The 15,248-nt window shown below is 48.4% G+C and overlaps 1 protein-coding gene across 2 annotated transcripts in view; it reads left to right on the top strand.

Moving 5' to 3' along the window:
- Positions 1 to 14,571, top strand: part of LPIN1 (lipin 1) — a 129,595-nt gene extending 115,024 nt beyond the window's left edge. The window contains exons 19-22 of one of the 2 annotated variants that reach the window (XM_007456904.1): positions 3,523 to 3,675; positions 9,340 to 9,454; positions 10,898 to 11,001; positions 14,404 to 14,571. In XM_007456904.1, the coding sequence (XP_007456966.1) occupies positions 3,523 to 3,675; positions 9,340 to 9,454; positions 10,898 to 11,001; positions 14,404 to 14,563 (532 nt within the window). In that variant the 3' untranslated portion in view covers positions 14,564 to 14,571. The remainder of the gene's footprint in view (positions 1 to 3,522; positions 3,676 to 9,339; positions 9,455 to 10,897; positions 11,002 to 14,403) is intronic. The other variant, XM_007456905.1, reaches the window with a different exon arrangement.
- Positions 14,572 to 15,248: the final 677 nt, after the last annotated feature.

Here is a 15,248-nt window from a genome sequence, read left to right as displayed (position 1 = left end):
CCCGCGTCTCCTGCATCGGCAGGCGGACTCTCAAGCACTGCGCCACCAGGGAAGCCCATGAGCAGAGTTTTGAAAGAGAGGAAGGCTCATCACAGGTGGAGGTAGCAGTGGGAGGAGGGGCTGAGAGATGGGCAGGTTTGTGGGGGTGAGGAGCGCTCACAGAAAGGGGGCTGGCGGTGCAGGGGGCCCGCGGTGCAGGGGGCCGGCGGTGCAGGGGGCCCTGGCGCAGGGGGCCAGTGGTGCAGAGGCCCTGGTGCAGGGGGCCCGCGGTGCAGGGGGTCCACGGTGCAGAGGGCCGCCGGCCTATGTGACCTGGAAGTTGGCTGGCACCAGACAGCAGGGCCCGTGGAGGCGGGGCTGAGAAGGAGCCTGAGTTTGGCCCTGAGCTTTCCTTTCTTAAAGTGGCAGGCGAGTACCCTTCCTCTAGGGCTGCAGACAGGGCTACTGAGTTCCCTTTCCTCTACATCATTGGCGTTCAGTGGCGGTTTTGCCCCCCATGGTGTATGTGGCGATGTCTGGAGCCATCTTTGATTGTCATGACTGGGGCGTGTCATTGGCAACTAGTAATTGAGAAACTCCAATATAGAAGCTTATCTTGGCAAGTTAAGTAGAAGAGGTCGAAGGTTACCCAAAGGGAGTCTTTCCAACCTATTTCAGTATCTCTCCAGGCCTCTAAGAGGGATGTAGAGATTGGGACGAAAGGAGAAAATCATTTGTACCAAGCCTGGCCATGGAATGATGCCTTCTTTTTGTCTGTGGCGTTTCCCCAGAGCCCTGTTCTAGTTGCTGAGATGTCGGAGGGATAAGTGTGACCCACGTGTGTGTGTTGCACCTCTGTTCACTGGTACCTCTTCAGGCAGGGCTGTCCTTCCTGCCCTGGGGTCCCTCGTGGCCACCTTGCTCCATCCCGTGTCCTGTTTCCATTATAGTTGGTCCCGCAGTACACTCTACTCCTGCAGGGAAGGGCTGTGCTGGGCCCCTGAGCACGCCCAGCCCAGCCTGGCTCGGGAGTGCCCGGTGGGTATGCCTGCTGTATCCTGCTACTGGCTGCCCTTCTGAGCGACGGGTCTTATCCACGAGGGGTACCGTTGAGAGTAAGCTTTCTGGTGACTCTCTGCCACCTGAGTGACTGATGGGAACAACTGGCATTTCACACAGCTTTCTTTCACGGGAGTGAAGGCTCTGGAGAGGTGATCCCTGCTGCCACCAACAGGCATTTCTCCCGTTAGGACATCCTCGAGCTGCTTTTCCAGCTACGTTTAGTAATGGCCTTTGAAGCAGAACACTTGTGTGGTGAGGACAGCCAGTGGCGGGGGCAAGCCGTGAAGCATATTTGCAAACCAAGCCTTAAATAAAATTAGCGTCTCAGATCCCTGCAGGTGGCAGCTTTTAGGACTTGGATGTGAAGAGCTATATACAGAAATAGTGATTTTAAAAAAAAAGATTGCGTTAATTAGCTCAGATACAAAGATGTTTCATTAAAATGCTTGCTTGATTCTCAGATGCATCCCTGTATTCCAGACAACCTGGTATTTCTAGATTCTCTTCGTCCCAGCACGTTCCTGTTTCTTGGTTTTAAAGAACATATTATTAGGCAAATCTCAAGACAAGTCCTTTGGCCAGCACGAGGTATTCACGGTGGAGCAGTAGGTCGGATAGGAAGCGGGTAGTTTGTATTTACCCATCAGCAAAGATTTACAAAGTGTCTGCTACTTGCCAAGCACTGTTTTTGGCGCTGGAGTTAACAGCGAGGAATGAGACAAGGTCCCCACCCTCAGGGACCTCATGGATTAATGAGACACAGTCAAACAAGGGGCTGCCGTGTAATATTAGTGACCGGGGGTGCATGAGGAAAAAAGCAGAGCGAGGGCTTAGTGCCTGGGGTGAGGGTGAGGGAGGGTGTGTTTTATTAGCTAGGCGGACGAGGGAGGGCCCGCCGAGGAGGTGTTGTCTGAGCAGGTCTCGATGAGGTGTGGGGGCAGGTGAGCCCGGAGGTCTAGGGGAACAGTGTGCAGGCAGCAGGAACGGCAGGTTCAGGAAGGGGTGTGGCGAGTGCGAGGACCGGTGAGGACACCTGGTGTCCAGCCCTGTGCCAGGGAGAGGATGGGGCTGGAGAGAAAGGCGGGGACCAGGTCTCAGTGGCTTTGCGGGTCCCAGCGAGGAATTTGGATTATGTCTGAGAGAACTGGCAAGGCTTTGGAGAGTTGAGTATTAAGTTTTCTTTCTCTGTGGAGGCTCGGCAGGGGGCAGGGAGATGATTGATGCTGTTGCAGGAATAGAGGTCAGAGGTCCTGCTGGCGGGGGCGGGGGGACTGAGGGGCAGCACGGGGTTCATGGTGTTACGGGTGGGATTGAGCGGGCTTGCCGATGGGTTGCGGTGGGGATAGAAACCGGGGGGGGGGCCCTGAGATGTGGGCTCCACCCCTGGGCTTCCAGGGGTGCCTGGAAGCGTTTGAGGTACTACTCGTGGGTATCTGATGGGTAATGTGAGGTGTGCCGCTGAGTGTATTGCTCTGGAGCTTAAGAGAGGGGTCTGGGCTACGAATGTAAAGTTTAGAGACATCAGTATACAGATGGGGGTTAAACATTTTTTTTCATGTATTTAATCCAGTATATTAAAATACTACCATTTAATCGTGTACTCGATATCAAAACTCTGAATGGGTGGTATCTCATATTCTGTCTTTATAGTAAGGCCTTGAAATCTGGCATATATTTTATATTTGTAGCACAACATCTCATTTCGGACTCCTAAATTTTCAGCAGTTCGAAAAAAGGGACATGTAGTTCTCCTGAAGTAATAAAGTTGTGTTTAACAGAAGAACCCTCCTGTGATCTGTTTCTTCACTCGCGACACTTCCGACACCAGATGTGTGGGGGTTTCACACATTTCACAATTTCCAAGCTCTCTTCAGACACCAACTGGGTGTCCAGTAGTTTAATTCTGACACCAACTACCTAGTTAGTGCAGACCCCACGGGTTAAGGGCTCATTCCCGCAAGGCCGCCCCAAATTCAGACACCAGTCGTAAGTGGTAGGTCCTCAGCTTACCCACACTTCTGCCTGACTCGGCTACAAAGTGAGGGTTCCCACATGCCCTCCCCAGGTTTGATGACGGCTCATAGGACTTGGGGAAATGCATTCACCGGTCTATGTTATCAGGGTATTATAAAGGATACAGCTGAACAGCCAGATGGAGATGTATGAATGGTCCGGGTGCAGCTAAGTTGGACAGTTTGATGCCTCCGGCCTCAGTTTCCCTAACTGTAAAGCGAGAGGAAGACACCTACTGAACAAGGTTCCCGTGAGGATTAAACCGAGTGAGGCCGTGAGGGTCCTTTAGCAAACGGCAGGGAAAGGCGTTCAGGCTTCTTTCTCCATTAAGATTTTATAGAACGCGGCCTTTTGCTTGGGAATTAGAGCAGCGCCCTTCCTCCTGAAACATACAGATCAGGGTTTGTGCACGCGAGATGGCTCCATCGTGTGATGCTGTTAAGCGGGAACGTTTCGTCTCTTTTCCAGAAACGGGTACAAGTTTCTCTACTGCTCCGCACGGGCCATCGGGATGGCGGACATGACGCGGGGCTACCTGCACTGGGTCAACGAGCGGGGCACGGTGCTGCCCCAGGGGCCGCTGCTCCTCAGCCCCAGTAGCCTCTTCTCCGCCTTGCACAGGTGAGGGCTCAGCCTGCCCGCCCCCCACCCCGCACCGCTGGGCCGGCTCGGGACCCCTCTCCCGCTCACCAGAGGTTTTGCCAGAATAGCTGCTTTACTCGTCCTCCCAGCCGACACCCCTGCTCCGTGCTGGGCCCCGGAGATTCAGCCTCAAGTGCGGGTCTGGCCTCGTCACCCATCAGCATCCTTCGCTGGCTCATCACGGCCCTCGGGAGAAAGCCCGAGGCCACGAGCTCGGCATCACGGGCTCTTCACCACCCGCCTTGTCCTCCTCTCCCGTCTCATTCTCTCCGGGTTCTGGGATGCAGTCGTGCTGAGCTGTCTCCGTTGTCCAGAGAGATGGTCTCTGCTCTGAGCCTTAACACGTGCTGCCCTCCTTCGTGGGGAGCTGCCCCTCTCCCTGCATCGCTGGCCTGAGTCTTAGTGACTCTGGGACTCTTATCTGTGCTTTCCCCGTCCAATCGGGGACCTCGGCTGGGTCCAGTGGCCCCTCTACCAGCCACCATCACCACCTGCCTGGCCTGAGACCTCCCTTAACGAGGAGTCCTGGTCACACCGTTTATTTTTATAGACCACCAGCCCAGTTCTTTTCTTTCATTGGTTATTTTTAAAAATATTTATATATTTATTTTTAACATCTTTATGGGACTGTAATTGCTTTACAATGGTCTGTTAGTTTCTGCTGTATAACCAAGTGAATCAGCTATACGTATACATATATCCCCATATGCCCTCCTTCTTGCGTCTCCCTCCCTCCCACCCTCCCTATCCCACCCCTCTAGTTGGTCACAGAGCACTGAGCTGATCTCCCCTTGTGATTCAGCTGCTTCCCACTAGCTGTCTATTTTACATTTGGTAGCATACATATGTCCGTGCTACGCCCTTACTTGGTCGCAGCTTACCCTTCCCTGTCCCCGTGTCCTCGAGTCCATTCTCTACGTCTGCGTCTTTATTCCTGTCCTGACCTTAGGTTCATCAGAAGCTTTTTTTTTAATTCCATACATATGTGTTAGCACACATCATCTGTCGATGGACACTTAGGTTGCTTCCGTGTCCTGACTATTGTAGATAGTGCTGCAGTGAACATTGTGGTACATGACTCTTTTTGAATTATGGTTTTCTCAGGGTATATGCCCAGTAGTAGGATTGCTGGGTTGTATGGTAGTTCTATTTTTAGTTCTTTAAGGAACCTCCATACTGTTCTCCACAGTGACTGTATCAATTTGCATTCCCACCAACAGTGCAGGAGGGTTCCCTTTTCTCCACACCCTCTCCAGCATTTATTGTTTGTAGATTTTTTGATGATGACCATCCTGCCTGGTGTGAGGTAATACCTCATTGTAGTTTGGATTTGCATTTCTCTAATGATTAGTGATGTTGAGCATCCTTGCATGTGTTTGTTGGCTATCTGTATATCTTCTTCGGAGAAATGTTTGTTTAGGTCTTCTGCCCATTTTTGGATTGGGTTTTTTGTTTTTATGATATTGAGCTGCACGAGCCGCTTGTATATTTTGGAGATTAATCCTTTGTCAGTTGCTTTGTTTGCAAATATCTTCTCCCATTCTGAGGGTTGTCTTCTTGTCTTGTTTATGGTTTCCTTTGCTGTGCAAAAGCTTTTAAATTTCATTAGGTCCCATTTGTTTGTTTTTGTTTTTATTTCCGTTTCTCCTCTAGGAGGTGGGTCTAAAAGGATCTTGCTGTGATTTATGTCATAGAGTGTTCTTTCTGCCTATGTTTTCCTCTAAAAGTTTGATAGTGTCTGGCCTTACATTTAGGTCTTTAATCCATTTTGAGCTTATTTTTGTGTATGGTGTTAGGGAGTGTTCTCATTTCATTCTTTTACATGTAGCTGTCCAGTTTTCCCAGAACCACTTATTGAAGAGGCTGTCTTTTCTCCATTGTATATTCTTGCCTCCTTTATCAAAGATAAGGTGACCATATGTGTGTGGGTCTATCTCTGGGCTTTCCATCCTGTTCCATTGATGTATATTTCTGTTTTTTTGTGCCAGTACCATACTGTCTTGATTACTGTAGCTTTGTAGTATAGTCTGAATTCCGGGAGCCTAATTCCTCCAGCTCCGTTTTTCTTTCTCAAGATTGCTTTGGCTCTTTGGGGTCTTTTGTGTTTCCATACAAATTGTGAAAATTTTTGTTCCAGTTCTGTAAAAATGCCATTGGTGGTTTCATAGGGATTGCATTGAATCTGTAGATTGCTTTGGGTAGTATAGTCATTTTGTCAAGGTTGATTCTTCCAATCCAAGAACATGGTTTATCTCTCCATCTGTTTGTATCATCTTTAATTTCTATCATCAGTGTCTTATAGTTTCCTGCATACAGGTCTTCTGTCTCCTTGGGTAGGTTTATTCCTAGGTATTTTATTCTTTTTGTTTCAGTGGTAAATGGAGGTGTTTCCTTAATTTCCCTTTCAGATTTTTCATCATTAGTGTCTAGGAATGCAAGAGATTTCTGTGCATTAATTTTGTATCCCGCAACTTTACCAAATTCATTGATTAGCTCTAGTAGTTTTCTGGTAGCATCTTTAGGATTCTCTGTGTATAGTATCACATCATCTGCAAACAGTGACAGCTTTACCTCTTCTTTTCCGATTTGAATTCCTTTTATTTCTTTTTATTCTCTGATTGCTGTGGCTAAAACTTCCAAAACTCTCTTGAATAACAGTGGTGAGAGTGGGCATCCTTGTCTTGTTCCTGATTTTAGAGGAAATGGTTTCAGTTTTTCACCATTGAGAACGCTGTTGGCTATGGGTTTGTCATATATGGCCTTTATTATGTTGAGGTAAGCTCCCTCTATGCCTACTTTCTGGAGAGTTTTTATCATAAGTGGGTGTTGAACACCAGCCCATTTCTGATGACCCTCTCCCCTTCCCTTTCATGCCCGCATTCAGGGCAGCCAAGCCAAACTAAGTCTGGCCTCCTGGTGGGGGACAGGAAAGCAGCGGCCTCCCTGGAGCTGGGGGCCCAGGGCAGTGTCCCGAGCTGCTCTCAAAGCAGTGGATTGAAGTTTGAGACTTATAATCATACAGTCACTCATGTGTCTCTGTATAAGAGTCCTGAGATGTAGACTGTAAGGCCCTTTTAGTGCTAAGGAGGGTTCTGGAGTCCATAGAAGTCCATGCAGAGCCAGGACCAGCCCCTGGGCCTTCTGACACTCAGTTTGGGGCTCATCAGCATTAGCATCATCTAAATTACGATTTGTTGAGGCACGGAAGAATAGTTTAAAAAATATATTCAAGGCATCTGTCGATAGATAGATAGATAGATAGATAGATAGATAAATATGCAGTATCTCTGTAATATACGCAAGCTGAAAGGGACCCTTGAGATCATCCAATAATCAGACAGTGAACACCAGCCTGCCCACGACCGAGATAAAGCGAGAGGATGTGCTCTCACTCCACCCTCCGAGCCGTAATAGTAACTGCTATCCCTGGATTTTGCGTTAGTCATTCCCTGCTCCTCTAAATAGTTAGCACGTGTATGTGTGATCCTAACCAGTATGTTGAATTGTGCACATTTGTGAACTTTATGTAAATGAATCATATGTTCTTCCGGAACTCACTTTTACTGCTCAACGTGACGTTCCCAGGATTGTTGAGAGTCGCTGTAACTGGCTCCTCTTTGCTTCTGTGTAGGTCCCGTTGTTAGACTCCACCACAGCCCGCTTATCTTTTCTGCTGTTGGTGGGTGCTTGAGCCACTTGCGGTTTTCTGCTCTCAGGTGCAGTGCTGCCTGTGTGTGTCCTCTGGGGGCACCTGTGCAGTGTACTCCAGGGTATACCCCCAGGAGCAGGATTGCTGGGCCACAGAGCATGCACATGTGTGGTCTTCTTTGGCCGTTGCAAACTGTTGTCCAAAGTAGTTGAACCAGTTTGTACACCAGAAGCAAACAGTGCGAAGTGTTCCTTCCATCGGCTCTACTTTCTTACCTATGTGTTGTCAGCCGTTTACATTTTTGCTACTCTGGTGGGTAAGAAATGTCTCTTTTCACGCGTTTATTGGCCGTGTGGGCTTCATCTTCTGTGAAGTGTCTGTTCACGTCTTTCCCTTATCTTCCTTTTGATTTGTAAGAGTGTTATAGACTGTGCACACGTAGCCTTTGTTACGAGCGCTACAAATACCTTTCCCCAGTTTATGGCTTTTGAAGAACATAAATCTGAGTTGCCTTTAGTTGAACAGATCATTTCCCCGGTAGTTTTGTTCTCTCTGTGTGTTGACAAAGCCTTCCCTGACTGTGGGCCTGAGGAAAGTCTCCTATATTTTACCTAAAGGTGTTGCCTTTCACATTGAGGTCTGTAATTCACCAGGAATTGATTTTTGTATATAGAGTGCACTAGGGGTCCATTTTCTTTTTCTTTTTGCCTGTATGGATATTCAGTTGTCTCAGCACCATTTGCTGAAAAGAGTGCCCTTCTTCTCTGCTTTGACTTGTTGTGGTCATAAATTGAAAGCCCGTAAATGTATGCCTCCGTTTCTGGCCTTCGTTCCTCCCTATAGCAATTTGAGTCACATTCTATAAAAACATGCAGACAGCAACCTGGTGAGAGTTTAACTGAAATGACAGTGAATCTGTAGACCAATGGAGAATTGATATCTCATAATATTGAATATTCCAATTCAATTGTATGGTATATTTCTTCATTTATTTAGGTCTTCGCTAATATATTGCAATAAAGTTTTTTTTTTTTTAACATCTCTATTGGGGTATAATTGCTTTACAGTGGTGTGTTAGTTTCTGCTTTATAACAAAGTGAATCAGTTATACATATACATATGTTCCCATATCTCTTCCCTCTTGTGTCTCCCTCCCTCCCACCCTCCCTATCCCACCCCTCCAGGCGGTCATAAAGCACTGAGCTGATCTCGCTGTGCTATGCGGCTGCTTCCCACTAGCTATCTACCTTACGTTTGTTAGTGTATACATGTCCATGCCTCTCTCTCACTTTGTCCCAGCTTACCCCTCCCCCCCCCATATCCTCAAGTCGTTCTCCAGTAGGTCTGTGTCTTTATTCCTGTCTTACCCCTAGGTTCTTCGTGACATTTTTTTCCCTAAATTCCATATATATGTGTTAGCATACGGTATTTGTCTTTCTCTTTCTGACTTACTTCACTCTGTATGACAGATTCTAGGTCCATCCACCTCATTACAAATAGCTCAATTTCGTTTCTTTTTATGGCTGAGTAATATTCCATTGTGTGTATATGTGCCGCATCTTCTTGATCCATTCGTTTTTAACTCATTTAGAATTTTTGCACTGGTGTTCCCAAGTGAGATTGGCCCACACTTTCCCCATACTTTACTACCTCTTTCGGTTTAGTTTTTGAGGTCATGCTGGCCTCGTGAAGTGAGTCTGGAGAGGTTTTCTCTTCCTCTGTGCCCTGGAATTCTTTGTTCCTTGGATGACTGGTGGAGGTCTTTGTCAAAATCACTTGTCTGGGGTGTTTTCCTTGTGGGAAGACTTGAAAGTACGGATTCACTTTCTGTCTAGCGCTTCTCTGGGATGGCTTAACCGACTTACGCATATTTAACTTCTGAAGATACGAAAGAAAGCGCTCTTAGTATCCCAGCACCTTTGACGGTTAAAAGTAGGTTGATGCTAATGAAGCTGATGCTCTCGTGCTGAGCCGTTATTTATTTGTTTTAACAGAGAAGTGATCGAAAAGAAGCCAGAGAAGTTTAAAGTCCAGTGTTTGACAGACATCAAAAACTTGTTTTCTCCAAATACAGAACCCTTTTATGCTGCTTTTGGAAACCGACCCGCTGTAAGTAGTAGTTGGGTATATACGAGTTCTTGAAATTACTGTCTGTCATCTGAAAGGCCAGCCTAGACTCCCATGTGAAGCCAGATTCTCCTACTACTAGAAATAACTGCTAAAGAGCCGCTTGCCTACATCTAAGGGCAAGGAGATCGTCATTCTTTCGTGGCCTCTAGTTTTCTTAGAAGGTGGGCTTGTGGGTTTCAGTTTGAAACTAGAAACTTTAAATTCCAAATTGCTTGCTAAGTGAGTAAAACAAGAACATTAAATAGAATTAGACCCTTTCTACCGGAATGGGACCACAAAGCACAAAGGTGAATTCAGTGTCGCAAGTTTTAAGACTGTTATTTCCTATGGTAAAAGTAATACTTTGAGATTTTGTGCGTACTTCCCAAATTTGCTAGAAAGGTCAGCATTCTGGAGAATGTAGTTGGGTACTTACTTCCCAGTCAGAAAATTCTGCTTTTGAAACTCATGCCCCAGAAAATGGGTCACAGAGTAACCTTAAGGAATGTTAGAATTGCAGGGCATGTAGGAGGTGGTTTACTTTTTAACTCAGTTCTTGTATAGAGGGGTGAACTGAGGCCCAGAGAGGACAACTTACTTACTAGTTTCACATCCAGAGACATTCTTTCTCTACACTACTTGGAGGTATTATTCGAGTTTAATGAAAGTTTTATAACACAGGCAGACCTCGTTTTATTGCACTTCGATTTGTTACACTCTGCAAATATTGCTTTTTTTTTTTTACAAATTGAAAGTTTGTGGCATCGAGCAAGTCTGTCGGCACCATTCTTCCAACAGCATTTGCTCACTTCCTGTCTCTGTGTCACATTTTGGTAATTCTTGTGATATTTCAAGCTTTTTCATGATTTTATACATTACGGTGATCTGGGATCAGTGATCTTTGATGTGACTGCTAGGGCTCGCTGAAGACTCAGATAAGGGTTAGCATTTTCAGCAATAAAGTGTTTCTTTAAACTTTTTTTTTTTTTTTTTTTTGCGGTACGCGGGCCTCTCACCGTCGTGGCCTCTCCCGTTGCAGAGCACAGGCTCCGGACGCGCAGGCTCAGACGGCCATGGCTCACGGGCCCAGCCGCTCCACGGCACGTGGGATCTTCCCGGACCGGGGCACGAACCCGCGTCCCCTGTATCGGCAGGCGGACTGTCAAGCACTGCGCCACCAGGGAAGCCCTAAAGTGTTTTTTGTATGCACTTTTTCTAGACATAAAGTTGTTGCGTACTTAATAGAGTACAGTGTAGTGTAAACATAACTTTTATATACACCAGCACACCAAAACATTCGTATGATTGGCTTTATTTGCTTTGTCGTGGTGTCTGGAACTGAACCCGCAGTAACTCTGCGGTCTGCCTGTATTTGTATCAAATCTGAAATATTCGTATTTACGATGAACTCTTTTCTTCTCATTAACACTTTACCAAATATAGGATGTGTACTCGTACAAGCAAGTGGGAGTGTCTCTGAACAGGATATTCACCGTCAATCCCAAAGGAGAGCTGGTGCAGGAGCACGCGAAGACCAACGTCTCCTCGTGAGTATTGTGCACCCTTGCTGTCATCGCTGTGTCATTACCTGTTGTCATCATCTTGACCTTGGAGTGGTGTTTCACAGTCAACAGTATACCTTTTTAATCCTTCGGTGCCTATATTTTAATCTTTAATTCCTACAAGGAAAACATATGTTAATGTCTCGGATTTTGTCCAGAACCTAACTTTTGGACAGCCTGCATTATCAAATCAGATCCCCACCGGGTCGAAAATTTAAACGAGTGGTTAGATGCTGCTGCAGAGTGGAATGGCATGAATTTGAAAACTACTGGCTTACATTTGCCGAATTCGTTTTGAAAGCCTAGAATGCGAATTAGAAATATAGCCAGATGAAAATATCATGAGAAGATATATTTAAAGATGAAGAACCTATGTAGCCCTTCACATTACTGACCCGTAATAATATTCTCACCAGAAACATGGCTATGTGACGGTAAGAATTCTCGTATTTTTGGCCGAAGCGCATTCTCCCCGAGGCCGTGGGCTGAACTGGGTTACTGTTTGCAGTGAGGCCTCCTGGCTGGCCGGGAATCTCCCTTGACTTGGATATGTCTCTCTCTGGGTTCCTGACTTCTTAGAGTGGAGAGTGTTTCCTCAGCTTTGCCCACTGGGTGATGTCGGGCAGACAGGTGTCGTCCTGCCTTGTCCGTTTCAGAGGCCGTACCCCTGTTGGCCTGGTCCCTGCAGACCTGGAGAACGGCCTCTGGCCTGAGCGACCCCAGTGGGCCTGCTGGGGCCCTCCTTATGTGGAGTTGGACTGGGGGAGTTTGGGTCTAGCGGCTTCCCAGGGATTGGTTTTTTTTGTTTTGTTTTGTTGTTTTGTTTTTTTGTTTTTTTTGTTTTGTTTTGTTTTGTTTTGTTTTGTTTTGTTTGTAGTACGCGGGCCCCTCACTGTTGTGGCCTCTCCCGTTGCGGAGCACAGGCTCCGGACGCACAGGCTCAGCGGCCATGGCTCACGGGCCCGGCCGCTCCGCAGCATGTGGGATATTCCCGGACCAGGGCACGAACCCGTGTCCCCTGCATCGGCAGGCGGACTCTCAACCACTGCGCCACCAGGGAAACCCAGGGATTGGTCTTTTTGTTTGGTAGAGATCTGGGTTCCCCTAGGGCAGATTTTCACTTTCAAGATGATCCTTTTACCCATTGGGAGTCTAATCCAGCTTAAACAGGATAGTTCCAGGCTAGAGGGCGCCCTGGGGTCTGCCTCCCCAAGCCTCCCTCCCCCATAGCCAGGCCAGGACCTAAGTAAGCAGTTCCCAGGGTATGTGGGGCGAGAGGGGAGCGGGGGAGCCAGGACCCACCTGTATCCTTCACAAGGGGAGGCCGTGCCGGTGCTGCCTGATGGGCAGAACGACAGCAGGGACTCTTTCTTCCACACCCCTCTCCTTACGGTTTCTCCCTCTCCTGAGTTCTGAGCGGCCGCCCTGATAACGTCTCAGTTCTCTCTTCTCCGTCGTTCCCCACGTGAAAGCGTTTCCTCGGTCTCGAGGAGAGCGGATTTCCGTTTAGGGTCAAAAGAACTCTCAGCTGATGGCACACTGCCCTGAAGTGAGAAAGGTTTCTGCCCAGGCAGCAGCCCAGTGGCACGTCTTGTCATAAGGGGTGTTGAAAGGGCGATGCCAGCATCTACGAAGGTCTGCCCGGGAGGCCTCTGAGGTTATCCCGTTGGCTGAGACGCTGGGGTGAAAATGCACGCTTTGCCCACGCCCTGGGGGAGGAAACTTTATTTATCGCCAAGGAATGGTGTCTTCTTCTGCCTAGACCGGGAGATGTGATCCTCCCTGTGGGAGAGAGGCTCTCCTTCCCCAGTTTAAGCACACACTTTTCTCTGGTGGCACCAAACTCGGTACCACCATTTCAGAGCCAAGTGGGTGCTTGCCCCTTGGAAGCGGGGACATTGTCTCGGAGAAGTCAGGGGCCCACGCCGATGGGGCACTTCAGTGCTTTTCTTCTTGGCATTTATGGCCAGCAGTGCGTGAGCTCTGCCTGCTCTGAAGGAGCCCCGTGCGTGGAGGGTTGGTCCGAGAGAGGCACAGACGGAGCGGGTTTGGATCTGGTGCCCCCGAACCCTGATGATGAGCCATGAACTGCCCCCTGCAGGGAGGGGCCCCCTTCCAGAGCCACAAAACTCAAACAGGTCTCCAAGCCAGAAGGTATTTTAAAATTTTGTTTTCATCCCTAGGAAGGACGATTCTTGCTTATTAAGAGAGATTTTCCCCATTTTGTGCAAGCACAGTGTTTCTCATAAGTTCTTTGGAGGTCCTTTATTAAATACACACACATTCATCCTTATTTAAAAGTTATTTTATGCCTCAGAACATGCTAATTCCTTGAGTTTGGATTTCAAAAGCCTTTTTGGTTCTTAGCAAATTAGAGCTGGAGAGGGACCGGTGGCTGTCAGGGAGGACTCCGAGGATACGCAGGGAGGCCTGGGCTTGTCACAGTTTCTGGTTGGAGGTGCCTGGAGGTCTGAGAATGCATATTCAGTAGAGCAACTTTCTTTTGGTAGTTCTAGGCCACAGAAACTAATACGCAACATCTTCTTGGGAATACACAGAAAACAGAGTGAGAGAGTCTTGCAGGGAGCGTTGAGAAACACTGATCAGGTCCAGGGCCATATTCATAAGGACCTGAGGCACAGAGAGGGCAAGACACCTGCCCAGGGTTCCACAGCAGTAAGGCGGGAGTCTTGACCCAGGTCTCTTGACCCTCATGCCAACTATGGCTTTTTTTCCCGAGGCTGACAATTAGCCAGGGCGAATTATTTTGTAGTGTTCATGATTTATTGTTGAATACATTTACGGAGCGTCGGCTCACATTATTTTACCGTGGCATACGTTATCTAATTTAATTCTCACGTGAGCACTGTGCACAGTTTTCATTTTCTCCCTTTACTGTTGAGGGAATCGTGGCTTAGAGAGATGAAGCCACTTGTCGGGGGTGGCACAGCCCATAAATGGCAGAGCTGAAGGTCAGATCGGAGTCTCCTAACCCCAGGGCCCAGCGCCCTTTCATTGTACAGTGAGGCAGCCTCTGGGTGACGCTCCGAAGATGTGCCTTCTCTGCGATTCTTGTCTCCACTGCCCCCAAGGTGGGCGGCTGTACGTCTGTCATGCTGTCTTGCTTCTGCTCCTTTGAGTGAAGTCAGGTCACACCCGCCTCGCCCATGAGGCCGTCTCCGACTCCCCTCCTTGGCAGACTCTCTGGTTTCCCGTTAATTAGTGAGGGATTATTCTAGAACAGCCTCCCTCGTGTTAAGCACATGGTCCATTCCTGGGGGTCCTGGATCCCTCCTGACTCCCGGGCACCGCTCGGGGGGTACGTGCTGGTGTCCCGCGTGGCCGAGTGTCCCTCCCAGGCGGTGACGTTGTCCATCTTCCTCCCAGGTATGTGAGACTCTGCGAGGTGGTCGACCACGTTTTCCCCTTGCTGAAAAGGAGCCATTCTTCAGACTTTCCCTGTTCAGATACGTTCAGTAACTTCACCTTTTGGAGAGAACCACCGCCACCCTTTGAAAACCAGGACGTTCATTCTGCATCAGCATAGTACGTTCCGGGCCACCTCCCGACATCCTGTGGAGATCAGGCGCCCCCATTAAAGGATAGGTTTGGGAACCTGCAGTCATTTGCTTAAGAGCAGAGGAGCATTTCTCTCCCGGTCCCCCTGGCCGGGGTTGACATTTCTAAGTGATGTGTACGTCCTAGACGGGGCGTCGGGTGCGTCCCTGGTGGGGAGACCATGCCCGGTTGAAGCTTCAAGCCCGTGGCAGCGCTGCCCTCCCCAGCCTGCTGCAGGCTGGGAGCGGTTAGTATGCAAGATGGGCTGTGAAGCGGGGGTCCCTGGGATGACGGGATGCAAGGAGGGGCACCGGGTGTGCACGACTTCTGGGAGAGTGGGGGACACATTTGTGCCACGCGGAGGGCTGTGCAGGGTCCCGTGACCTGAATCTGAGGTCTCGGAAGGGACTCCAAACCCCACCGTTCTGGGCCTTGACCTTGCGGATGTCCCCTTGTGTTTGCCGACTGGTCTGATGGTTTTAATTCCTCTGGTTAAAGCTAGTAACCTATATAACTGGCATCTTTTCCCCTATTTTTGTGGCACAAGGCTGGAATATTTATGCCTTAACGCACCCGTGGCAGACGTTTTATTTAGAATGTGCTTTTTCCAGCTCCCTGTAACTCTGCGATGCCTTAAGTTCAGATTATAGGAAATATTATTAGGGCAGTATTTC

Source organism: Lipotes vexillifer, unplaced genomic scaffold (genome assembly GCF_000442215.2).
Source record: "Lipotes vexillifer unplaced genomic scaffold, Lipotes_vexillifer_v1.1 scaffold390, whole genome shotgun sequence".
In the NCBI taxonomy this organism is placed as follows: domain Eukaryota; kingdom Metazoa; phylum Chordata; class Mammalia; order Artiodactyla; family Lipotidae; genus Lipotes; species Lipotes vexillifer.
This window is presented reverse-complemented; position numbering and strand designations above follow the sequence as displayed.